General features: G+C 46.7%; 1 protein-coding gene across 1 annotated transcript in view; it reads left to right on the forward strand.

Moving 5' to 3' along the window:
• The first annotated feature begins 1,543 nt into the window (after positions 1-1,543).
• Positions 1,544-27,114, forward strand: part of LOC143928158 (putative ferric-chelate reductase 1) — a 69,146-nt gene continuing 43,575 nt past the window's right edge. Inside the window, exons 1-3 of the mRNA XM_077452851.1 lie at positions 1,544-1,680; positions 11,978-12,173; positions 20,238-20,374. Coding sequence (XP_077308977.1) covers positions 11,978-12,173; positions 20,238-20,374 — 333 coding nt within the window. The 5' untranslated portion in view covers positions 1,544-1,680. The remainder of the gene's footprint in view (positions 1,681-11,977; positions 12,174-20,237; positions 20,375-27,114) is intronic.

A 27,114-nucleotide genomic window follows, 5' to 3' on the forward strand; every position in this document is an offset into this window, starting at 1 on the left:
GGGTCAGGGGGGCACAATACTGGGATAAGGAGGGCACAATAATGGGACCAGGAGGACACAGTACAGAGGGTTCAGGAGGGCACAGTACAGAGGGGTCAGAAGGGCACAGTACAGAGGGGTCAGGGGGCACAATACTGGGATAAGGAGGGCACAATGCTGGGATCAGGAGGGCACAGTACAGAAGGGTCAGGGGGGCACAATACTGGGATCAGGAGGGCACAATACAGAGGGGTCAGGAGGGCACAATACTGGGATCAGGAGGGCACAGTACAGAGGGGTCAGGGGGGCACAATACTGGGATAAGGAGGGCACAATAATGGGACCAGGAGGACACAGTACAGAGGGGTCAGGAGGGCACAGTACAGAGGGGTCAGAAGGGCACAGTACAGAGGGGTCAGGAGGGCACAATACTGGGATAAGGAGGGCACAATACTGGGATAAGGAGGGCACAGTACAGAGGAGTCAGGAGGGCAAAGTACAGAGGGGTCTGGGGGGCACAGTACAGAGGGGTCGGGGGGCACAGTACAGAAGGGTCAGGGGGCACAGTACAGAGGGGTCGGGGGGCACAGTACAGAGGGGTCAGGGGGGCACAATACTTTGATAAGGAGGGCACAATGATGGGATCAGGAGGGCACAGTACAGAGGGGTCAGGAGGGCACAATGCTGGGATAAGGAGGGCACAATACTGGGATCAGGAGGGCACAGTACAGAGGGGTCAGGAGGGCACAGTACAAAGGGATCAGGAGGGCACAGTACAAAAGGGTCAGGGGGGAACAATACTGGGATAAGGAGGGCACAATGCTGGGATTAGGAGGGCACAATACTGGGATAAGGAGGGCACAATACTGGGATAAGGAGGGCACAGTACAGAGGGGTCGGGGGCGCACAGTACAGAGGGGTCAGGGGGGCACAGTACAGAGGGGTCAGGAGCGCACAGTACAGAGGAGTCGGGGGGGGGCACAGTACAGAGGGGTCGGGGGGGCACAGTACAGAGGGGTCAGGGGGCACAGTACAGAAGGGTCAGGGGGGCACAGTACAGAGGGGTCAGGAGGGTACAGTACAGAGGGGTCGGGGGGGCACAGTACAGAGGGGTCAGGGGGCACAGTACAGAGGGGTTAGGGGGCACAGTACAGCTTCTGGGACACTGCTCAGGAAATGACCATCCTGGGACAGTTTAGTAAAAAGTGAGTGTGAGGGTCCCGGCAAGTATGATGTAAGGCAAGACTATCATGGGGCCCCAGGGGCAGTGCCCAGGGGTGCCCATGCATTAAGACAGCCCTGCCTGAATGTCAGGTGAGATACAAAATCGGACATGTTTGTCCTTTGCTGGGTCTGGACTGTAACACACAGGATCTCTATTTGTGACTCTCATTATCACATCCCAATAAATTCCCTTTTTAAAAACCAAGGCTTCCTATCCTAGTGGGAGAGTGAGCTGAGCCTCATACAGCAGCTTACAGGACCGGCTGAATGAGCGCTGACTCTGATCTGTAGAAGGAAAAAAGTTTCCGAGAAGACACGCCCACCACAGAATGCACCCAATCATCAAGTAGGGCTGACACAGACACGCCTCCAGAGGTTTGGTGTCCTGGCTGCCGGTGAGTGTGGCAGTGCCGCTGTGTTGGTGGAAGTGGAGGGCGATCGGTCGGTGTGTCACCAGTGAGACCCCGGTGTGAGAAGGTAAGTACATGAGATTTCTATACAGTGTCCTCTCATATTACCTGATAGAAGGAGCTCATTGTCCTCTAGGTGGGAGCCGAGTTCCTGGCATAGAGTGTCACTTCCTTATGTCTGCACCCTGTGTGTATAATGTGTGTCTATTATGCGGTGTGGGCAGGACTGGCATTGTGCTGAGTCTATACACACCTACACCTCTCTCTGAAGTCCACAGCAGTGTTTCCGAGCTCTACTATAATAAATACAAGTATGTTTACCTGGGTGTGGGTCCCCTGATTTCCCAGGAGCCCAAGGTGTGGGTCCATTGATTCTGGGGATGCCCCAGGTGTGGGTCCCCTGATTGTGAGGACCCCAAATTCTGTGGATCACCCAGTTGTGGTTCCCCTGTTTGTGAGGATCCCCCAAGTGTGGGTCACATGATTCCATGTGTCCCCTTGATTCTGTGGACCGCCTGGGTGTGGGTTCCCCCTGATTCTGTGGACTGCATGGGTGTGAGTCACCTGGTTCTGTGGATCACTCGAGTTTGAGTCCCCCCACTGAGGATCCCCCAGGTGTAGGTCCCTCGATTGTTAGGATCCTCCGGGTGTGGGACTCCCAATTCTGTGGGTCCCCCTGAATCTGTGGATCGCCCGGGATTGGGTCCCCCCGATTCTGTGAACCCCTTGGTTTGGGTCCCCCCTGATTTTCAGGGCCTCCCAGGTGTGGGTCACCCGATTCTGTGGATGACCCGAGTGTGGGTTCCCCTCAATTCTAAGGTCCCCCCCCCACCATTGATGCTTTGGGCCGCCTGGATGTGAGTCTGCCCCCCCCCCCCGATGCTTTGGATCGCCCGGGTGTGGGTTAAAACTTGCCTCCTGGGATGCTGAGCTGTTAATAACCAGGCAGCTAGTCCAGTATTCCTGAGATTTGAAATCTTCTGCTATTCTCTGTGCAGCACGTCTGGGGCGGATTAGAGTGATTCTGATTGGTCAGCACCTGCGTGGCGAATTGCTAAGGTCAGCCTCAGAAGTGCTGCACAGAAATGAGCAGGGGTTTTACATCCCCAGATCTCTGGGCCAGCTGTTGGGCACTGACAGCTCAGCATCCTCTGAGGTAAGTACAGCAAGGGCCAGGGGGGTGGGGAGGGTGTTTTTAGTTCACCTTTTCATCTTCTTTCTGAAAAAGTGAGCAAATACTTTAAAGTGGCCTCCCATCAGAGTAAAGGGCCACTAGTAAAGCACAAGAAAACAGATAGGAGAGGGCTGATCAGAAATCTAGCCACTGGCATTCTGCACACAGGCACTTTTGCCCGCATATGCCAGTGCCCAGGATACACGGGGGACACCCTGCTCGCAGCCTTGTAAAAATCAATGACTGGCTGAAATACATAGCGACTGTACAGTGTTAAAGGATGCATGCCCTGAATGCAGAAAATCAATGTTTGGACCATACATCCCTGGGTTCATACGGCTCAGAATGCGAGTATCACTTTGAACAGCTCATAGCCGCTGTGTATTTTGACAGAATTACTGGCAGCGGACTAGAACTCCGCGATTAATCGTTAAAAGAATGGTGATCTCAATTCAACCCCCCCCCACAATCTTAATCCAGCATTTCCACGATTCGTGTAAAAAGTGCAGAGCAGTTCCCTGCTCACAGCTGTCATAGAAAAAAAAAAAAAGTAAGGCAATGTTTATCAACAAAGCCTGAAATTGAGATAAAAAAAAAAAGTATATTTTTAACCTCTTTCACACTGGGGCCACGTTTGTGGTAAAGCGTACAGGATTTTGACAGCACTGATTTGTGAATGACAAAATGCGACGCTCACATTTGAGATGCCATTCATTTGAATGACACCTCAAATCGCAGTGCGGGTCTTCTGCGATTATCGAGTGATGAAACAAGCTGCAATCACAAGCTAGGCGAATGGTATCTCAAATGCGAGTTCCATGTTTTGTCATTCACACATCAGCGCAGTCAAATCGCGGGCAAATTTGCCCAAAATTCAAAAGTGTGAATGCAGCCTTATGGTCGCTAGGGGGGCGCTTTTAACTCCAAGAAAGGGGTTAAAAATCCTGTTTTGTGGCGCTTTCAAATCGCTTTTCAGGCACTTTGAAAGAGCTGTCCATTCATTCCAATGGGCAGGGCAATTTGGGAGTGCTAAATACAGCACTCCCAACCCACCCCAAAGATGCTGCTTGCAGGACTTTTCGTAACATCATGCAAGCACACCGCCCCAGTGCGAAAAAATCACACTGGAATAAATAGGAGGTGCTTTTCAGGTGCTTTACAGCGCTAAAGAGCCTGAAAACCACCCCAGTGTGAAAGGGGTCTTGCAGATCAAAGGGATGACCTTCGGTCTGTAAATGAGAGCAGTTTAACCACTTGAAGACTAAGGGTCCTTTCACACGGGGCGGATCAGTGCTGATCTGCCCCGTGGATATCCGCTTGCTCAGCGGGGATTACCGGAGCGATCTCCGCTGGCAGGAAGATGACAGGTCTGTCTCTGCACGCTGCGCAGGGATGGACCTGTCAGAGCGCCGCTCTCCCCTATGGGAGATCGGGTGACAACGGACCACAGTGTCCGTCGTCACCCGATCTGATCCGATGACGGATGGAAAAATAGCTTTTTCCTCCGTCACACTTTTTCGGATCGGAGCAGGTCGGGTGTCAGCGGACATGTCACCGCTGACATCCGACACTCCATAGAGCTCTATGGAGCATCCGTTCAGGTCCGCCTGAAAAACTGACAGGCGGACCTGAATGAATCGTCCATGTGAAAGGGGCCTAAGCCTTTTTTTGATCCTTGTTTTTCAAATCTGTATTTTTATTATATATATATATATATATATATATATATATATATATATATATATATATATATATATATATATATATATATATATATATATATATATATATATATATATATATATATATATATATATATATATATATATATATATATATATATATATATAATTTATATATTTTTTTTTTTTAGCACAGACCCTAGAGAATAAAAATAAAATAGCGGTCGTTGCAATCTTTTATGTCACCACTGTATTTGCGCAAAGGTCTTTTAAATGCAAATTTTTTGGGGGAAAAATACACTTTAATGAATTTAAAAAAACTAAACAGTAAAGTTAGCTACCAGGCACTGGCGTGCACCCATTTTTCTCAAGTCATCTTCCAGGACGGCACACCTGAGAGATGAGAGGCTCCTCCCTACAGGAAACACAATCAATCGACAGCTGTTTTAAGTCCCCACCCTTCCCCTTCCCCTTGATCCTCAGTTTTTGATTGTGTTTCTCCCTACACAGCGAAACTGTTTGTTTTTTTCCAAATGACCCGAAGCCTGGGGCTGGTGGTCTCCCCCTGGGAGCCGGACCACAAGCCTGGGAAGCCTCTGGGTCTGGTAGGATATTCTTGTCCTTCCTGGGGGGTTCCCCTATCTTTTCCTCAGGGCGGGCAGCAGAAATTGGAAGAGCCCCCCTGAGAGCTGAAGGACCCTGGGTACAGTGGTGTACCCAGAACTTCAGGGGCCATTATCCTGTCTCCCCCTCCTTACCTGTACAGGTGGCTGTTCAGACGGGGGTGCTGGCCATCGGTTCTTTCCAGGGGGATCTTGTCCCCGACTCCTGGGTCCCCGGTAGCTCGCGTGGGCTGCCGGAGAGGGCGTGGCAACAAGCACCCGCGTCATTTTCAAACTTCGGGAAAATGGCAGCGGCGTTCTTACCCAGGAGGGAAGGCTGAGAGTCAGTAGGAGCAGGCGCCCACATCCTCCTTTCTCTAGAGCGAGGAGGCACCCGTTTACTACGGTGTATGTCTGCCTTAACCACCTCAGATATGAAGACGGGAATGAGGAATGGAAGGCATTGCCCCCCCCCCCCCATGTGTATATAGACTGACTGACTGGTAACCTAGCACCTCCCTATGGGGACAGCAGTTGGGGGGGGGGGGGAGCACTTTGGCGGCTATCCTCCTTGCGTGTGGACCATAAGGATGGAAAAGCAAGCCCGCTGGCTGTGGCAAAAAGAGGAAGACGACAACGGTGAGTACTTTACTTTCCTTTTGCCGTGGGAAATTAGCTGCAAAATCCCCAATTCCAGCCAGAGGGTTTCTGGGCATTTGAGATCTCACCTGGGGTCTGGATTCAAATAGCCCTTAAGCTTCTGCTAAAAACACCAGCTGCAGCCCCTCTTACATCAGAGAAGCTGTATGGTGGACAGGTGGTGCAGAGGAACGAGTGTGCCTAAACCACCTCAGATGAGAAAGAGGTAGGTAGGCCATTGCTCCCCCTTCCCCGTGTATATACTGACTGGTGCAGTGCAGAACTTGGGGTCGGGATACAAATAGCGCAGACGCCACTGCTAAAACCACCAGCCACAGCTCCCTCTTACAGCAGAGACACTGTGGTTATCGCAGCAGTAGGTTGCCAGCCTCTCCCTACATGCCCAGTTGTGGTACATTTAGTAGGGATGAATATAGCGTACAGAGGGGACCTGGTAGATACAAAGTTACTTACAGGCCAGGTATACCACTGAACAGGTTATTAATTGGGCAGTGGTTGGTGGATTCAGAAGCTCCCCTGGTCAGCAGGGGCAGTAGGTTACCGGCCCTATTAGCCCAGCTGCTAGGAATCTGAAGTTGCTTCACAATGTTTAAAAGCTGACCTAACATTCAAGGATGGGCAGAGACCAAGCTACTGTGTGGCACAGTAGGGGTTCCCTTGTCACAGATCCTCCTTTTGGAGGTTGCCTGCTATAGTTAACTTTCATAAGCTCCAACCTCCCACTCCACCTTTACACTGTGTTTATATTATAGTGTAGGAGGTAAGAAGAAACTTTTTTTATTGGTTTGGGCTACAATCCACTCAGTGGCAGATCTAAAGGCGATTCACCATAGATCGCTCCCTACATCCTTTTAATTGAGGATTTTCTGTGCAAACCTATGCAAGAGCTACATAATTGATTGCTTGAAGCCTGCAAATAGCTATTTACCTCCCAGGCTAAACTGGTAACCACCTCTTCTAGAGAGGTCTTAAATTGGTCTCTAGGGCTGGGCTCATTGAGACTTTAGTTGCTAATCAGCACCACCTGGATATGTGCTGGCTAGCGTTTGCTCAGTCTATGGAGGTAAGGTAGGACAACAACTACTACTAATAGTAGGGTGTCCAACCATTTTAGGATCTGTTCCTTCTCTGGTGGTGAAGGTTTAGTATCTACAGCCCAGGCTATGCCTATGAAATAAATTGCCTGTTGGTTATTTCATAAAGGGATAGACCATGACTCCTCATTGGCTGCACACCAGTAGACCTCAGTAGTGAAGGTTTGTGCTTGCTGGGATGTTTTTGTGGCACAGCAGAAATACACATTGAGATTTGTGACATCTCTGCTTAATAAGGACTATATTGCTGTACATCAGAAATGCACTGCACTGAAGCTTGTTTTCTGTCCTTTATATACTAAAGGTACTGCTTTGTTTGGCTACAGATCAGAAGAATACAACAGTGAAGGTGGTCTGTACTTTCTGGTTTTGTGTTGCACAGCAGAAATGCACATCATTGAGTCTGGTGACATCTCTGCTCATAATGGTTATATTGCTGCACATCAGACATACACAAGATTGAGGTCTGTCTGTGGGGCTTTGTGTCCTGTTTTACTGCCTTGTTGGTTACTTATCAGAAAGGCAGCAGTGAAGTCTGATGATCCTGATTTGCGTGGCGCTGTGCTGATTCAGACAGTGCTATTAACAGCAATGGCTGCCGAGTTTAAACATGCGATTTGACATGTTGAGTCGCATGACAAATCATTTCAATATGGATGTGCTATCTCTATTCATAGTGTTTTATTGTTGCACATCAGATTTATACAGCATTAAGGTCTGTGAGGTTTTGTGTCCTGTATTACTGCCTTATCAGAAAGGCAGCAGTGAAAATTGATGGTTCGAATTTGTTGGGCTACATAGTAGAAATACAAATTGAACCCCTGCCAGGTGTAGTACATATACTGCCTTTGGTAATCCATGTAGCACCACAAAGTGGTGTTGTGCTGATTTTAGCCATGCGATTTGACATGTTGAGTCGCAAGGCCAAATCGCTTCAATATGGATGTGCGATCTCTATTCAGAATTGTTATATTGTTGCACATCAGACATATACAAGATTGAAGGTTGTCTGTCCTTTTATGTCTTGCATATACTGCCTTATTGGCTGCATATCAGAAAGGACACAGCAGTGAAGGTTGCTTGTCTTTTTCTGATTTTGTTTTTGCTGCTCAGCTGAGAGACACATTGAGGATGGTGGCCTCTCTGCTCAGTATTGGTATATTACTACACATCAGACATACACAAAGATTGAATGTTTGTGTCCTGTATGTCCTATATTTACTGCCTTATCGTTTGTATATCAGGCACAGCAGTGAGCAGTGTTTCTCATGGATCTACCTTTCTGCATCTTAGGGATACACAGCAGGGGTTTGTTGGCTGCAATCCTCCAGGGAGTCACAGCATTGGGGACCCCTTACTTGTTCGACCTGAAAATTGCTATTTGTTTTTTTTTCCCTGCGACCTGTGTAATCTTGAGGTCTGTGGATCCAGGAATCAGGGACTGCTGGTGTCGCACAGACACAAATGGTACCCATTGGAAGCCATAGTATATGACTTCTCATGCGTCTTGCAGTCCCAAGTCGCAGGTTGGGTCGCACGGGTGTGGGAACCCTAAACTTATCTGTCCCTTCTGATTGAGGTTTTGCTACACAGCAGGAATACTCATCATGACGTTATTGTTTTATTTTGCAGCAGACCAGAAAGATTGCAGCTGTAAAGGCTGTCTGTCTTTTTCCTCAGTGTCTGCTTTTATGTTGTTGCACAGCAGAAATACTCAAGATTGAAGCTTGTTGGTGCTTTCTGTTTCAGAAAAACACAATGCTGCAGGTTGCTTGTGTCCTTTCTCAGTGTTGGTTCTATCTGAACTACACTACAGAAGTGCATGACAGAAAGGATTGTCTTGTGTTCCATATTTTTCCCTGTGGCATAGCAGAAATGCACAACACGGGAGTTGGTGTTCATATTAATCTTATAACTGTGGTGGTTTGTCAGAAATACACAACATAGAAGTTTGGGTCTTTCTGTCTTTATAGCCTTGTTTTGCTGTACATAGGTAAAGCACAACAGTAAAGGGGGTTCCTGTCCTTTCCGTATTTATATATCAGTTATGACCTAGCTAGCTGCACTAAAGAAATACGCAGCATTTAGGGTTTGCTTGAGTCTTAATGTTTTTACGTCTTGGCAGCACATCAGAAAACCAGACTATGAGGACTGTTTGTCTACGTTGAGGTTCAGATTTGGGTCTCTTCCCATATTTGATATATTGGTTTAGCTAGTCACACTCAGGCACACAACATTGTTGTCTATGCTTGTGTCCTTTCTGTCTAAATCTATTGTGCCGTGCCCACAATCTATGATCATTTTATTTGTGATATTAATAATGCATGTAGAACCTTTTTGTATTTCAGCCTTCTTTTCCATGGAGGGGCCAGGAGTTCGGGCTGCAGCTGCCACATGTCAGAAAACCTTGACCACTTGCATTCAGGGATGCCAGAACCATTTCCTAGGGTTGAAGCCCTGTAGGGTTATGGGACACTGGAGGAAGGGGATAATGATTCGCCCTGTTTAGTAAGAACTTGGAGAGTTCTATTCAGAGGAGTATTAGGGCCTAAGGATGAAGTATAAAGATGTATACCCGATCGAATAGGTTTCGGCTCGGTGCATGGCCTTCATTTTGCCCTTTTAGCAAACTAGACATAGCAATATGGGTAGTCTACTCCTGCTAGGGACTTTAATCTCCTGAAGAAGGCTCTCAGGCGTAAGTAAGGACATAGATTGGGCGTGCCTTAAACCCAGGGTTCAAGCTTCTGTTAATCTATTTCCCTTAAGTAGGCTTCCCTTTAGTCTTTTGCTGACATAAAGATAAAAAGGAAGCAGTTTTATTTCCCTCAACAGGATAGTGTTAAGACAGGCCCTCTTATTGATTAATGTAGTGTCCTTGTCTTACACAGGTCTCTTATTTATCTTTTTAGTGGTTCTAAGTACCGTATATACTCGAGTATAAGCCGAGATTTTCAGCCTCTTTTTTGAGGCTGAAAGTGCCCCCTCGGCTTATACTCGAGTCGCCGCTGTCTGACTGCTCGATCAGCGTATCGAGCAGACAGACGGCGGACATTAATTTTCAAAAGCCGCGCCTCCTTCTCCGCCTCCGCCTGTGATAGGCGGAACACTGAATTTCCCAGCAGTCAGTGTTCCGCCTATCACGGACATCCGCTCATTCTCATACTACGGACGAGTATGAGAGGATGTCTGTGATAGGCGGAACACAGGCTGCTGGGAAATTGAGTGTTCCGCCTATCACAGGCGGAGGCGGAATTTTGAATTGTAGAATGGCCGCCGAGAAGAGCGGCGATCCATCGGCACGGGACGGAGGAGGCACGGCACGGCACGGGACGGAGGAGACACGGGACGGAGGAGGCACGGGACGGAGGAGGCTCGGGACGACGGCGGCTCGGGACGGAGGCTTGGGACACAGGTAGGCTGGACACACACACAAGGCTGCACGGACACACACACACACACACACACACACACACACACACACACACACACACACACACACACACACACACACACACACACAGGGATGGATGGATGGATACACACACACACACACACACACACACACACACACACACACAGGGATGGATGGATGGATGGATGGATACACACACACACACACACACACACACAGGGATGGATGGATGGATGGATACACACACAGGGATGGATGGATGGATGGACACACACACAGGGATGGATGGACGGACACACACACAGGGATGGACGGACACACAGGGATGGACAGCCATGTCTCACCCTCGGCTTATACACGAGTCAATAAGTTTTCCAGTTTTTTGGGGGTAAATTGGGGGTCTCGGCTTATACTCGGGTCGGCCTATACTCGAGTATATACGGTAGCACCTACAGGCATAATAGGCCATGGTTGTTAGATGTGTGAGATAGGCAACATTGCTAACCTACAAGTTTAACATGTTTTCTGATTCCATTTTTAAGAGCCCATTTCACCTAGATACTGCATCTGAAGCGGAAAAGGCAGGAACATCTGTGGAGCAGACCTGCAGATCAGCCGCATGATCCAGCTAAGATGCCTTCATCAAGCATATGAGCGTATGGAATGGAGGTAAAGCTCACTGCAGAGCCAAGGTTCGCCAAGAGGGTTTTGCAGTGGCCCCACCCTAAGGTAGGCCTGAGGTACTTGTTTATCCTCTCAGGTGTGCCGTCCTGGAAGATGACTTGAGAAAAGTACCAGTTACTTACCGGTAACTGTCTTTCTGGGAAATCTTCCAGGACGGCAGGCCTACTTCCCGCCCGTTGGAGGAGGGAAAATTCTAGAACACTAGAAGGTGAGTACCTATGAGGAATGATTTCCCTTGTGAACCTGGTTCAGGAGTTACTTCTCTACAAACTGAGGATCAAGGGGAAGGGTGGGGACTTAAAACAGCTGTCGATTGATTGTGTTTCCTGTAGGGAGGAGCCTCTCATCTCTCAGGTGTGCCGTCCTGGAAGATTTCCCAGAAAGACAGTTACCGGTAAGTAACTGGTACTTTTTTTACACTATATGGGCAAAAGTACCAACGTGCATTAGGCCTGAGGGGTGTGAGTTTCTGGGGGGAGTGCAGAAAAACAAAAGTGACGCTGGATTCACACCTTTCATTTTGCGTTTTTATATGTATTGTCAATATTTATGAATTTTTACACACCGCCAATGTCATCAAAAGGCCCTATGATATGCACAAATTAACAACACTATCAGCTTTTTAAACAATTGCTAACCCGTTGACATGGGCTGTCATGCAGTCGTTGGATATTTGTTGGCAGTCGTAGGTTCACTTTAAAGGGTGTAGAGTTGCAATTTTTTTTAGCATCTTCCAATGATTATCTATGGTTTATAAAGTTTTATAATAACCACAAAGTAAGAATTAAGCTTACTTGCATAAAATGTGTTATTTATTAACCATTCATGCTAGTAACCTGCAGTTTATTTGACATAGAAGAAAACCATTTGTAGTAACCCAGAGGGTACACTTACCTCTGACTGAGTACCTTTGTTCTATAGCCGTCATGCATGCAGTCTTTACCTTGAAGCCACAATGAAGCAACTCTTTACCATGCTCTTATTACTATTATTAGTACTTTTGATACAATCTAAAAGGTTGAATTACCAGACTAATTGTGTCTTTTTGTATAGATGACTCCAGTGGCTGCTGCCCTTGTCCTTTGGCTTGTGATATACTTTACTACACCGGTGGACAGCTACCCTGATGGAAGAGTAGAACGAGTCTGCGGCTCAATGATGCCTCAGCATGGTCATGATCCACAAGCAGGGACCATTCATAGTATAACCGTGGATAAAACCACATTTAAACCTGGCGATCAGATTAAAGGTAATTTTTGTGTGTGTTTGTGTCTGTAGTGATGTTCTTTCTAGAAAACAGAATAGAAAATATTAATGTAGATGTATGAAAACCTATGTAACTCATGGCAGGTTTCTTCACATATGGTGGGGATGCCCCAAGCCTTGGACAATTCCTTTTCATCTTGCACTCTCTGAATAAAGCAATATAAATGTAGGGGTTCAGTTACTACAACTGGAAGAGAGTGCAAAATCTGGTGCAGCTCTGCATAGAATCAGCTTCCAGGGTTTTTGTCAAAGCTTAAGCCGCGTACACACGTAGCCGTCTGTCCGACGTACTTAGTATGGCGGACGTCCGCCAAACTGTCCGTCGGAATTTTCGAACGGGCTACTTACCCACACATGGCACTTTTTCAGCGGACTAATACGGCGGACTAAGTCCGCCGTACTAAGTCCGCAGTACTTTCGAAATGAACGGACTCGCCCACACACGCGGAGGAAAGTCCGCTCATTTCGAGCGCGTCTCCAGGAGGCGGGGCCCGCGAAGGAGACGTCGCTGGCCCCGTTGCCTGGTATGGACTTAAAGGGGAACCCCCAACGGCGAAAAAAATCGGCGTGGGGGTCCCCCCCCAAGTCCACAACAGACCCTTGCCCGAGCACGCTACACGGCCGGCCAGGAAAGGGGGCGAGCGAGCGCCCCCCCCCCCCTCCTGAGCCGTACCAGGCCGCGTGCCCTCAACATGGGGGGTGCCTTGGGGAAGGGGGGGGGGCGCGCGGCCTCCCCACCCCAAAGCACCTTGTCCCCATGTTGATGAGGACAAGGGCCTCTTCCCGACAACCCTGGCCGTTGGTTGTCGGGGTCTGCGGGCGGAGGGCTTATCGGAATCCGGGAGCCACCCTATGTGAATGAGTATGGAGTACAATGTACCCCTACCCATTCACCTGTAAAAAAAAAACACAACACACAAGGTTTAAAAATAATTTATTGCACTGCTCCGGGGGTCTTCCATATTGGGGGGGGTCTTCTCGCCGGACTCCTCCGCTATCTTCTGCTAGCTCTTTTACTAGTGGAGGAGCCCGGCTTTCTTCTTCGTCACTGCCCGGGGGTCTTCTACCGACTTCGGGGGTCTTGTCCCCCTCTTCGGGGGTCTTGTCCCCCTCTTCGGTTCTTCTTACAAAAAAAAACACAACACACAAGATAAAATAATTTATTGCACAGCTCCGGGGGTCTTCCATCTTCGGGGGTCTTCTCGCCGGACTCCTCCGCTATCTTCTTGTAGCTCTTTTGCTAGCGGAGGAGTCCGGCTTTCTTCCTCGCCGCCGGCCTCTTCTCCCGACTTCGGGGGTCTTGTCCCCCTCTTCGGTTCTTCTGCCGGGCCACCGCGCCTTCTTATAGCTCTTTTACAGGCGGTGGCCCGGTCTTCTGTCGCCGCTGCCGCCTTCCGTTCTTCTTCTTCTTCTCCTTCTTCTCCTGGAGATGTTGACTCAACGCTCTCTCCGGCCACAATGCCAGGGACGCGCTGCGCGGCCACTTATATAGGGACAAGGTGCGGTGTCACATGGCTTTATGTCACATGGGTTGGTGTCACATGGTGACCCCGCCCCCTTACGATGTCACAGTCCCCATGTGACATCAACCCATGTGACCAACCCATGTGACATAAAGCCATGTAACACCGCCCCTTGTCCCTATATAAGCGGCCACGCAGCGTGTCCCTGGCATTGTGGCCGGAGAGAGCGTCGAGTCAACATCTCCAGAAGAAGAAGAAGAAGAAGAACGGAAGGCGGCAGCGGCGACAGAAGACCGGGCCACCGCCTGTAAAAGAGCTATAAGAAGGCGCGGTGGCCCGGCAGAAGAACCGAAGAGGGGGACAAGACCCCCGAAGTCAGGAGAAGAGGCCGGCGGTGAGGAAGAAAGCCGGACTCCTCCGCTAGCAAAAGAGCTACAAGAAGATAGCGGAGGAGTCCGGCGAGAAGACCCCCGAAGACGGAAGACCCCCGGAGCTGTGCAATAAAGTATTTTATCTCGTGTGTTGTGTTTTTTTTTTTTTGTACTTTTATTTTACAGGTGAATGGGTAGGGGTACATTGTACCCCATACTCATTCACATAGGGTGGGGGGCCGGTATCCGGGGGCCCCCTTATTAAAGGGGCCTCCCGGATTCCGATAAGCCCGCAGACCCCGACAACCAACGGCCAGGGTTGTCGGGAAGAGGCCCTTGTCCTCATCAACATGGGGACAAGGTGCTTTGGGGTGGGGAGGCCGCGCGGCCCCCCCTTCCCCAAGGCACCCCCCATGTTGAGGGCACGCGGCCCGGTACGGCTCAGGAGGGGGGGGGGGGGGGCGCTCGCTCGCCCCCTTTCCTGGCCGGCCGGGTAGCGTGCTCACACAAGGGTCTGTTGTGGACTTGGGGGGGGGGGGGGGACCCCCACGCCGATTTTTTTCGGCGTTGGGGGTTCCCCTTTAAGTCCATACCAGGCGGCGGGGCCAGCGACGTCTCCTTTGCGGGCCCCGCCTACCTGGAGACCCGCTCGAAATGAGCGGACTTTTCTCTGGGCGGGAAAAGTCCGCTCATTTCAAAAGTACGGCGGACTGGCATACACACGGCCGGATTGTCCGCCGAAATGCGAGTCCGCCGTACTGTTGGGTCAAAAAAGTATGCCGGAGGCTACACACGGGGGGATTGTTTGGCGGACTTGAGTTTGCCGGACTTTTCCACCGGATTGTTTGATCGTGTGTACGCGGCATTAATGGTTCTAAAGCCTTAAGGGTTTTTCACCTTAAGGCTCGGTTCACACCATCACACATCAGGGGTCCGGTGCATGCTGGTTCACCATTTCAGGTTCAAATGAAATGGACCAAAAGACACACAAAAATGCATTGGACCTGCTGCGGAGATATGTGAATAGACCATAGAGAGCTGGTCAAAATCTCCTGCTATTGCGGATTAAATGCAGAGATCCCGCATCCAATTCACAATGGTGTAAACACAGCCTAAAAAATTCTATGCATTTAGGTGAAAAACCTTCTGTGCTGCGACTGTATGGGGCCTGGAGCGCCTGTCGGGGACCCCAGAAAAGGATTGGGGGCTGCTCTGTGCAAAAGAATTGTACAGAGCAGGTAAGTATCGGCATGTTTGTTATTTTAATTGAAGAAAGAAAAGAAGGTTTAATACCGCTTTAATTAAATAAATTAAAGTTGGAAGCTGATTGACTACCATGTACTGGTGCACCAGATTCTGAGTCCTCCAGTTTTAATAAATCCCCCTCATTAAATGTAATTCCTCAAATGAGCTGATTCCTCTCCACTGAAAACTGGATGAACTTCCACTGATCCCCAAATGTATTAAGAAATTGAACGAAATTCTGGAAGCGGAGAGATGAGCTCGTCTTGATAAAGCCCAATGCAACAGATTCTATAATGTCCGGGCCACATGGATATATTTTGACTCTTCTAGTTTCCTGCTGCTCATGCACAAGATATAAGATCGTACAACTGCTTTGCAAGACAGATTGATCTCTAACCTCCCACCCCAGATACAGACCTTCAGGTCCCGTGTCTCATCTTCTCTCAACGTTCCTTCTCCAGTGATTTTTGTATATCAAAAGTTGCTCAGAAAGACCGGGTTTGGATTGAGAAAATTAACAACTCCTATATGCTTGTTGTACCACTTCAATTTGCAATTTATACCATATTTGTATTTGCAATATTGCACCGTTGATCCAGTTTGCTTAACCAATTTTCAGCTCTGTAGCAATTTGAATGACAAATGTGCGGTCATGCTACACTGTACCCAAACACATTTTTTTTTATCATTTTGTTCCCACAAATAGAGCTTTTTTTTGGTGCTATTTGATCACATCTGCGATATTTTTTATTTTTTGTGCAACAAGTAAAAAAAGACAGAAAATTTTGAAAAAAACACGTTTTTCTTTGTTCCTGTTAAAAAAAAAAAAAAAATGTAAATGAGTGCGTTTTGCTTCTTCAATGACGGGCACCGATGAGGTGGTACTGATGAAGTGGCACTGATAGGTGGCATTGGTATGTGGCACTGATGGGTACTTTTGGGTGGCATTGATAGGTGGCACAGATGGGCACTAATGGGTGGGTACTGATGGATGGCACTGCTGGACGCTGATGGGTGGCACTGATGACACTGATAAGTGGCATTGCTGGGTATCACTGTTTTTATTTTGGTACATGATGGTGCCAATCAGTGCCCATTTGTGGGCACTGACTGGCACAGATTGGGAATCATTTGCACATGTGGATGGCCATGGGGTACATACCTGGCCATCCACATGTTGCCCACTTCCCTGGTGGTCTAGTGTGGGAATCTGAGAGGAGGCTGCGCTGATAAACAATCAGCGCAAATCCCCCCCCCCCCCCCGTCAGGAGAGCCGCCGATCGGCGTTTCCTCACTCGCAAGTAGAGGAGAGCCAATCACAGACTTCTGTTTACATCGTGATCAGCCGTGATTGGACATGGCTGATCACATGGTAAAGAGCGTCCGCCGGTCGCCCCATTCACCGTGATGCGTGCCCCCACGGGCGTGCGGCAGCATGTCCTTCTGAAGGACGCCATATGACGCCCAGTCGGGATAACAGAACCACTTCCCAGATGTCAATTTGCTATTGACCGGGCGGGAAGTGAGATATATATAAAAATAAAGATTTTAAGATATAACCGCAATAGGCAGTGCTGTATAATATTAGGTACACCACCAAGTCCCGCTATCAAGCCAATTTCCTAGAACGGGGCTGCCCAACTCTTTACCTTAAGTGTTACTAAACCCACAACAGTAGAATCAATCTGTATATGCAGTAAAGCATGCTTGTTATAATAAATGTTGAACCTGAGGGGTTAATACTCTGTATTATGTATGAAACCAGGCTGCACATGTTCAGTTTGGTGTGTATGGCTAGAGAGCTTTTTTCTTTTTCTTGGGAGAGTGCATGTGATCAGCACAGGGCCAATTGACACTGTGCAGACAGAGGGTCAGGGCACAGGGCTCAAATGAACCCCCCCCCCCCCCCATTGGCATCCATGCATCTGGCGCCCCTGCATGTAGATCAGGGGGGTGGACACATGGATAGGACCCCTAGTGGACAGACCATCACTGGTCTATGCCCAGCTAGGCATCGCTTTCTCAAGAGCTTGATGTTGTACAGGGGGGTTTAAGCCCCTAGGCCCCTAGCAGCCTCTCTCCCAGAGGGGGGAGAACATGGACAACTCCTTCAGGCCTGACTTCTCTGTTAGTACCCCAGCTGGAAGACCCTACTCATTGTGAAACCTAAGGGGTTAATTCTGTGCATTGTGTAAAAAGGCTGTTTTCCCTGATTCTTCATTTCTTCCACATATCTTCATAGAACAGAGCCTTGGGGGCTTTCTGCACATGCACATTTTGGTGTGTATTGTCAGAGTTTTTTTATTTTTTATTTATTTTTTCTTGGAAGAGTGCATGTAATCAGCACTGTCCAGACAGAGGGTCAGGGGTCCTACAGCCTCATAGGACAGTCAGGGGAGAACGAAAACTCCTCCTAAAAGTTTTAACCAGACACAGATAGAAGTTACTGCTCTAAAAGCTGATGAGAAAAGGTATTTAGCTGTTTATTAGAAAAATAGAAAAAGAAACTGCGCTAAGGTGACCAACAAATTGTGTAGTGGCTGGTCACCAGGGGGAACCAATTCAGCTGCAGCTTAACTGTATCACATAATTACAGAAAAACAATATAAAAAATAAATAAGCTGTGCTAAACCCAAAATGTGCTGTAAAGAATACCTCCCGTGCATGTACTTAACATAGACAGTGATGATATCACATAAACCTTAGCCTTACCCTTTCCATATGGGTAATATAAAAAGTGAAAAGTAATTGTGAATCCCAATCAAAAGTACAATAGTGCAATGAACACCCCAGTGTACAATTATTGAACAATATAAAAAACGAAAAACCAAAAGAGAAAGCCTTTCAAATAGGCTTGAATATAAATGAAGAAACAAATTCTTCCACTTGTGGATAGTGCCCAATCCGCCAACAAAGTTTATAGATCTACTTCTTATCAGAAGTTCATGACCCCCCACTACAGAGGGTCACAAAGCGCATGTAGATCTAAATATGTCCCCCAATCCGAAATGGATCTTTGCTGCTCTCCTTAAACCGCCTCTTCCGTCAGATAGATTAGTAGGTACACCTCTTCAGTATATCTCCCATATGGTTAAAACTCGAGGATACACATCATTTGCATGGAAGGAAAATAAAGCTCCAATAGTATAAAACCTTTTTTTTTTATTTCACTCCAATAAAATATAAGTTGCACTTACAGTGTACAGGAAAACATCAGCCCTAAGCCCTCTGCGCCGGCCGGACGCACGTGGATAAACCCATCCTTCCTGAATACAGACTACTCCACACGAGGTAACGTCAGCATGTCGCTCTTCCCTGCGCGTTTCGTAACAAAATTTACGTCATGCAGGGGCACATGGGTCATTTTGTTATGAAACGCGACTTTCTCTTTTGGTTTTTCGTGTTTTATATTGTTCAATAATTGTACACTGGGGTGTTCATTGCACTATTGTACTTTTGATTGTGATTCACGATTACTTTTCACTTTTTATTCATTTTTTATATTACCCATATGGAAAGGGTAAGGCTAAGGTTTATGTGATATCATCACTGTCTATGTTAAATACATGCACGGGAGTTATTATTCTTTACGGCACATTTTGGGTTTAGCGCATCTTATTTATTTTTAATTTAGCTGTTTTATATTTACTAAAACTTTTGCATTTCCATGTTCTGTGTGCTGTGGGAGATCAAATATAGTGAACACAGGGTCATGGGTTTAGTAACACTAAGAAACCATAACCCACTAATTATGCCAGTACTACCAGTATAATAGAGTGCTCTCCTCCATAATGAGGAGGCATAGTCTCAGCCTGTCACTGAGGAGGGAGGAGCATTTGTTCAGGTAAGTAACTGAATCCCAATGGAGAATATGTTATTGTTTTTTTTTTTTGTTTTTTTCTTATGATTTGCTATCCATTGTTCCCTGCAAATAATACAAAATGGCCAAAAGTGTAGTGCTGCCCCCTTAAAAAAAACTAAGTTAAAGCTGGGTTCTGCCCACCCCTTTAAAAATTTTAAGTCCGCAACTACACATGCTGTAGTTGCTGACTTTTAACATTTAGGAGGAATGTCCTGGAGTCCAGTCGAGTCCATCGGCTAGTCGAGTGCTGCCGCCGCCATTGCGGGTAAGGGAGCCTTTCGGCTTCACGACTGGGTTCCTACTGCACGAAACGCGCTGTGCTCTCACTGGTCCGGCAGAAGAGGAGGAGGAGGGGAGCTGAGCTGCTGACGTAATTTGGCGCGGTCTGGCCTCCCGGAAGTGGGGACAGGGTACCTGTAAAAAAAAAAAAAAAAAAAAAAACGAAAGGTGCCAAATCTGGCAGCGGAAGGGGGGGAGGAATCAGATTAACAGAAGTTCCACTTTTGGTTGGAACCCAACTTTAAATAAAACTAAGTAGAGCTACACTTTTTGCCTATTCAGTTCTAGCAGGTGTGGAAACGCATTTCAGTGATTAGCAGCATGCGCATTATATATTTTGGCAATGCAACACTTGCAGGAGTGGCAGATTCGTGGTCCTGCGCTGTGCTCAGTGGTTCAAACCACTGACCCCCTAAGTCACTGCTGTGTACTATGGTGAAGTAAGGGCATGTGGGGAAAAAACACTGATTATCTGAAAAACTTTAACAAACTCCCTAGTTGGCACTACCAGTATAACACGGATAATCCAGAAGTGCATTGGGCAGCCCTACAGCTTATAAAGTCACAAACAAAGAGGAGCTGCAGTACCTGTTGGGTGAGAAAGGGATTGCCAGAGGGCATGATAGTTTCCTGTTTGTAGAGTACCTTACAGAGTTTGGTTTCATTTTGAGTCTGACATTAATTCTATATATTGCATTTATTTTGTGCCCCAAACGTTTAATGCCAAATACACAAGGTATGATTTGTTCAAGTTAACCAGTGTTATCTGATGGGGTAAGAATGATTTACTGTTCTGCACTGCAGTTAATCGTGTCTTTACATTTCAGTCACATTATCGGGTCCACAGTTTGCTGGATTCTTTATCCAAGCGAGGGATGCCAGTCATTTGGAAGGCAGTGCAGTAGGCTCCTTCTCCTTAATTGATGATAGAATCTCCCAGCTTCTTACTTGTGGCACCGTACAGGTAAGGTTCTAATGACTTTTTGGTTCGTGTGCACTTGTATTAAGTTGATGTAAAAAGCTGGTGTAATAAACAGAAGACAGATTGCAACACTGATTTTTAAGTACAGTAATTAGTTAGAAACCATTGTTTCATAATCACATTGTTGTTTACAACATTTGCTTTCCTGTTGGTCAAATGGTGTTCTTTTTCAGTTTCAAAGGCCACCTCCTCCAGCTTCCACTTGATCCTCGGATCTGTAGACACCATAGTGTCAATCATTTTAGACGCTGAAAGGCGCCCGGGTGGGAAGAAGACCGGATCAGGAGTGTTCAGGTCCAAAACATTGGGATCCAGAGCTAATGCAATGATCCAAGATTATATTGAACTAAGCCCCGAGGCCCATAGGAGACTGAGTGGGCTCAAGGTGTCTCCTTGCCAGATTCAGCAGCCAGCCAAATTTGAGGAGCATAGAAAAGACCTGAGTTCTGGACTCTAGCAGCTGCCCTCTGTCTTGGGATAGTATAACAAGGACATCAATATAACTAGGCAGGCGTATGCTCCTTGTTTTGATAAAAATTCTAAGAATTAATAAGACCCTGAAAGCTCAAGTGGTTGGAGCTGGAGATGGTCTTGACCTACAATGAACCAAAGGAACTTGCGGAAGTCTTCTACAATAGGCACATGGAGGTAAGCATCTTAAGTCTACTGGAAACAAGCCAGTCACTTGGCTGGATCCCCTATGACTCGGGGATGATGTTTCCACCTAGAACTTCTCCTCTCCTTCTCTCCTGAAAATTGTCTCAGGTTTGCAAGGTCTAATGCCCCGTACACACGACCGGACTTTTCAACATCAAAAGTCTGACGGAATGATTCCGGCAGACTATTCGATCCTGTGTGGGCTGCAATGGACTTTTGATTCGCAAAAGTCTGACAGACTTTAGAAATGGAACATGCTTCAAATTTTTCCGCAAGAACTCTGCCGGACCCAGTTCCTACCGAGAAATCCGCTCGTGTGTATGCTAGTCCGACGGCCAAAAACCGACGCTAGGGCAGCTATTGGCTACTGGCTATGAACTTCCTTATTTGAGTCCAGTCGTACGTCCTCCCGTTCGAATCCATCGGAGTTTGGTGTGATTGTGTGTGGCCAAGTCCGCTCATTCGGAAAGTCCGTCAGAACTCTGTCAGAACTCCGGCAGAACTCCTTCGAAAGTCTGTCGGACATAAGTCTTAAAAGGCTTAAAAGGGATTGCTACACTACGCCTATTTAGAGGTGGGAACAGCAAGCCCCAGCCACAGCACTCGCTTTGCCGTAACTGACAAGAGCATAACCCACGCCACTGTGCGGCTGATGTAATTTGGAGCCTTATCATGGAAACCGACACAGCTTCCAAACTGAACTACAGAGTCTGAAAGCACTCCTGAATACTGTGTCCACATTCTCCGTCCACATTTCCATCCTTGCGATATGGCCACAATAGCCCAGGCTGACTTTCGGGCTATTCACTGCATCTTCCAACGAAGAGCATTATGCTTTATCGCCTCATCAAGGCCTCAGCCATTTAGAGAGGCAGCTTTTTAGATACTTCACATCTTTATCTCTAAATGGCTAGAGCTCAGCCATCTTGCTCCACTTATCCAAAATTATGTCCCCTAGTTCTGTTAAGAATGAGAATTTAGAACACTCTCTCTATGGCTATGTCTCCAAGTTGCGTGATTCAGAGTGTGACCCGATCCGACTTTACAGTCTCTGGATCAAAGTTGCATCAAAAGTCATATCAAAGTCACACAGAAACCCCTCAAAGTTGCTGGAACTGTAAGTTGCCTAGATTGGAACGGGTGCCATTGAACTTAGTGGGCTATGACCCGCCATGCGATCCCATTTGTCCAAAGTCACATGATAAGTCGCACTAGTGAAAACAGAGCCCAAAGGTGCTTGCAGAACTTCCTTTTGCTTTGCAGGAGACTCTAACTTGGACTCTACCTTGGTTGGGGAAGTTCCAGTTCTTCCTGGTCATCCTAGTGGGAGAACACTGACTGACTGTTGGACTTCGTGTGTGTGGCTTGTATTCTTGCACCACGTGCCTCACTGGGGATTCCATTTGTTGGAAAACACCACTGCCTGGGCTTAACATGGCTCACACAGAGAGTTGCCTTCTGGGACTGGAGTCCCACATTCCCAGCAGGCTCCCTCCTTGGAGCAGCTGACATAGTGGTGGGTGCGTAGAGGAAGATTCAAAGTTTCTGCTATGAAGGCTGGACCTTGACGGTGACCTATGGACAAAAACATCTGAAGAAAAATGTTGTGACTAAATTATGTATTTATCATCTTGTGCCATCAACCTGACCTAGAAAGACTCACAAAAGCTAAATGGGATAGAAAGGAAATGGTAAAAAAAACTCAGAGTACCCAGGTCAGAAAGGAAAGGGTTAAACCAGTGATGGCGAACCCGTGGCACGCATGCTGCTGCCAGCACGCTGAGCCCTCTCTGGGGGCACGCCAGGAAAAATGGAGAAAAGCACACACTTAAACACTGAAATCGTCCACACTAAACCATGAACTACATATCCCTCAGGTCTGAGGTTAGCGTGACATGTCCGAGTGGGCGTGACAAAAGAAGAAGCGGCCAGGGGTGACGTGCGTGCGCATGTAAATCCAGACATAGAAGCTGCCTCGTCCACACTGCACCCCCACATCAAACTACATCTCCAACAAATCTTTGGGGCCAGCGGTGATGTGTCTGGGGTGGGCGTGCCTGAGAGAACACGGCTCCACGTGGCTGTGATTGATCAGGGGTGATGTGCAGGTAGGATTGAGCTGCCGGATCAGGAAACACTGGAGACAGCTGAGATGTTTATATGGACAAAAAATAGAAAACTGCGCACCACGCTGTGGAATACAATTATTACTGAGAGCTCATCCACTCACTATCCAAAGTGGGGCTCAGTGTCCAAAAAGCTGCATACAAGGGAGAAGGACTGTGCCAGGGACAAGGAACCGTGAAGATGCCACAAAATAGAGCCACAGGGATCTAGCAATCAAAAATTATAAAACAAAAATAATGGAAAATTAATGACAAACATGTATTAATTAAAACAGGTCAAATACAAAAAAGATGCTCCTCCACTTACAAACATCTAAAAAGACAACGTTGTCTAAAACAAAAACATCTAGGTGCCGTTATGCATCCACATACCCAAACAATCGTGTAGTAACCATATAACCATGGAATGTATGGCTGGGTATACACAATGCCCAGCAAATGCATCCTTGCCAGTGCTCAGCAAATGTATCCCTGCATTCTGTGCGTAACACACTCCTGATCCCTGCAGTCTGAGCGGAATGCACTCCTGATCCCTGCATTCTGAGTGTAATGAATTCCTTTTAAAAAAACACAAACGTTTTTTTTTTCTGGGCAGAATAGTACGTTTTTGGTCACTAGGGGCTCATTCAGAGGGATGATCAGTCCCATCCTCTGTATAGAGCTGCTGGTAGGTTTAATTCCGTGTTGGCACTTTGAACAAAAATATGTTGATTTTGTGTGTCGCTCAAAAAGGTTCACCATCACTGGGTTAAACCCGCCCTCTCATACCTGCTACACCAGGGCTAGCCACATGGGGGCCAGTGATACATCCACAGTGTGAACGCACAGGTGATCAAATCATAGTAGAAACACACAGAGGCAGCATACCAGTGTAAGACCCCTTTCACCCTGGGGCGCTTTTCAGGTGCTTTAGCGTTAAAAAAAAAAAAAAAGCACCTATAAAACGCTTGAAAGAAGCCTCATCAGCAATCCCAATGTGAAAGCCTGATTGCTTTCACACTGCGATCCCTTTTACACTGGGGCATTTTTCAGGCGCTTTAGCTTTTAAAAAAAAAAAAAAAAAAAAAAAGCACCTGAAAGAAGCCGCAACTGCAATCCCAATGTGAAAGCCTGGGTGCTTTCACACTGAGGCGCTGCGCTGGCAGGGCATCAAAAGTCCTGCAAGCAGCTTCTTTGCAGCGCTTTTGGAGTGGTGAATACACAGCTCCTAAAGCGCCCCTTGAAATCAATGGGAAGCGCCTGCAATACGCCAGAAAAGCACCTGCAAAGCAATTTTGGCAGGAGCGCTTTTAACGCTTTATTTGGCCACTAGCAGGAGTTAAAAGTGCCCCACTAGCGCTCAAAAAAACGCTGGTAAAGCGCCGCTCGTTTAAGCAGCGCTTTACGAGTGTTTTTTGGGCGCTGACAGTGTGAAAGGGCTCTTAAAGCACTTTTGATTTTGATTTTACATAAAGATAGATCCCTCACATAATGATCAATGGTTAAAAAGCATAATTTGTTTTGCTTTGTCACATATTATACCACATCTAGGGGTTTAAGCCTTTAACCATTGATCATTGTTTTGTGATGTGATCTATCTTTTTATATAAAAATAAATCAATTTTCTAAAGCACTTCAGTGTTTGTGGCCTTAAAAGTCCCATCCAAGGGGGATTTGGGAACAGTCCTTTGTTCTAAAATAACTTGAGCCATAATACACTGGCTTCAATCAAACAAAATGTGAAATAAAGAAATTACAATTACTTCAAAAAACATTCAGGTAACAGTTCATCTTCACTGTCAGACAGTGTTGCCTAAGAACAGATAAGAGTGTAAAATCCTAGGACAAGAGTCTGGATTGTTGCTGCGAGCCTGAGGCTGCAACTGGTGCCCCTTCACTTTGTGCAGCTTTGAAAAAGCTACCCAAGGTTCAGGTTGTGAATGTACTGCAGTGGCCACATCCCTGGATTGTATAGAACAAAGGACTGTTCCTTCCCCCTTGGCCTTTGGATGGGCCTTTTAAGGCCACACTGAAGTGCGTTAGAAATTGATTTATTTTTATATAAAGATACATCATCACATACATTGATCAATGGTTAAAAAGATACTTTGTTTTGCTTTGTTTGTCACATGTATTATTATACCACATCTAGTGGTTATGCCTTTAAGTCTTTAACCATTGATCATTGATGTTGTGTGATCTCTCTTTTTATGTAAAAATAAATAAATTTTCGATTTCTAACAAACTTCAGTCAGTGTTTTGTGGCCTTAAAAGTCCCATCCAAGGGGGATTGGGGAACAGTCATTTTGTTCTAAAATAAGCCATAGTAGTACTCTGGCTTCAATCAAACACATTTTAAAGAAATGACAATGAATGTAATGAAAAAACAATGTGAAAGAAAGAAATTTCAATTACATTAAAAAAACATTCAGGTAGGTACTTAGTATCATCATGATACTACCTGAATGTTTTTGAATGTAATTGTAATGTCAGATAAAGATAACAGATTTGAAGATTTTTAGCTAGAAAAACGAGCCTATCCACATTTTGTGGCTTCAGTGCAGAACGGCGACAAGTGACAATGTTGCCCCCTGTGCTAAAAACCCTTTCAGAAGGGGAACTGGTTGCAGGAATGCAAAGGTATTTTCTGGCCAGTGCAGACAATCTCGGATACTGCTCCTTGTGAGTCTTCCACTAGACTAACGGATCATCTTCACTGTCAGTGTTGCCTAAGAACAGATAAGAGTGTAGCTCCAAGGACAAGCTTTCGGATTGTTGTTGGTGTGAGCCTGAGGCTGGATCTGGTGCCCCTTCGCTTGTCGATTTGAAAAAGCTACCCAAGCTCTTTCGAGCCTTCTTTGCATGACATTGTCCACTAGGAGTTGTAGGGGGGCTTTCCTTAACTGTTGTTAGTTTTGACATCTCCTCTTTTAGTCTGTTCTGGACAGCAGTTTTGTTATCTTCAAGTCATCTTAAACCTGGGATCAAGGGTTGTGGCTATGTCGAGAAGGTCTTGTGTTTTTTTGGTCCTGATATTTTTCCTCCAGATACCCCATTATCTTTGATTTCATTTTTCAAATAAGATCAGAGTCATCTTCCTGCAAAGCCAAAACAGAAGACTGAAATAGGTGTAGAGCAGGTTTCACAGAAGAGACACTGACATACTGCTCTCCTGAAAGAGCATCTGTGAAGTCTGCCAGTGGGGTGAGAGTCTTGTCCACAGCCTCCAGGATCTCTAGATCTTGCCACGTTGGCAAGAGGTGCCTAGCCTTGCGGTCAGAAGAGAGGACATGGGTGATGGCAGCTTGCTGCTCAAGTATCCTCCTCACCATAGCTTGCCTAGATCCCCACCTTGTTGGGCACTCTGTCTTGAGCTTGTGGTCTGGTAAACAGAGTTGTTTTTGTGCCTCAGAAAGCTCCCTCTTCCTCCTCCAACTATAGCTAAAACACCCGACAAGCTTTTTGCACAAACCCATAGCACGCTCAATTCGTGGGTCCTTCATTGCATTCTCTATTGCGAAATGAAGCCTATGGCCAAAACACTGCAATCGTGTCCAGTGATTTATGAATATGCCCTTTACAATGTTGCTTCCGTTGTCTGTAGTGATGCACACAAGATTCTTCTCCTCCAATTTCCAGTTGATGAGAGCATCCTTTAATCCCTGTGCCAAAACTTCGCCAGTGTGGTCCTCAGGGAAAAACCCAGTTTGTAGGCACCAACTTGTCATCTCAAAATCATCATTAATGAAATGGATTGTTAAAATCATGTATGGTTCCATTGCTCTACTGGACCATAAATCTGAAGTTTCTGCAAAATTAACTACATCTTGTAATTCCATTGCAACTCTTTCACAACATTTGACGTACAGACCAGGGATTGCAACACATGAAAAATAAGTACGAGAGGGCAATTGAAAGCGCTCATGAAGGGTTTGAATTCGTTTTTTAAACCCCTCTTTT

The sequence above is a fragment of the Lithobates pipiens genome, unplaced genomic scaffold (genome assembly GCF_037356315.1).
Source record: "Lithobates pipiens isolate NorthernLeopardFrog02 unplaced genomic scaffold, aLitPip1_a1.2 Scaffold_23, whole genome shotgun sequence".
In the NCBI taxonomy this organism is placed as follows: Eukaryota; Metazoa; Chordata; class Amphibia; order Anura; family Ranidae; genus Lithobates; species Lithobates pipiens.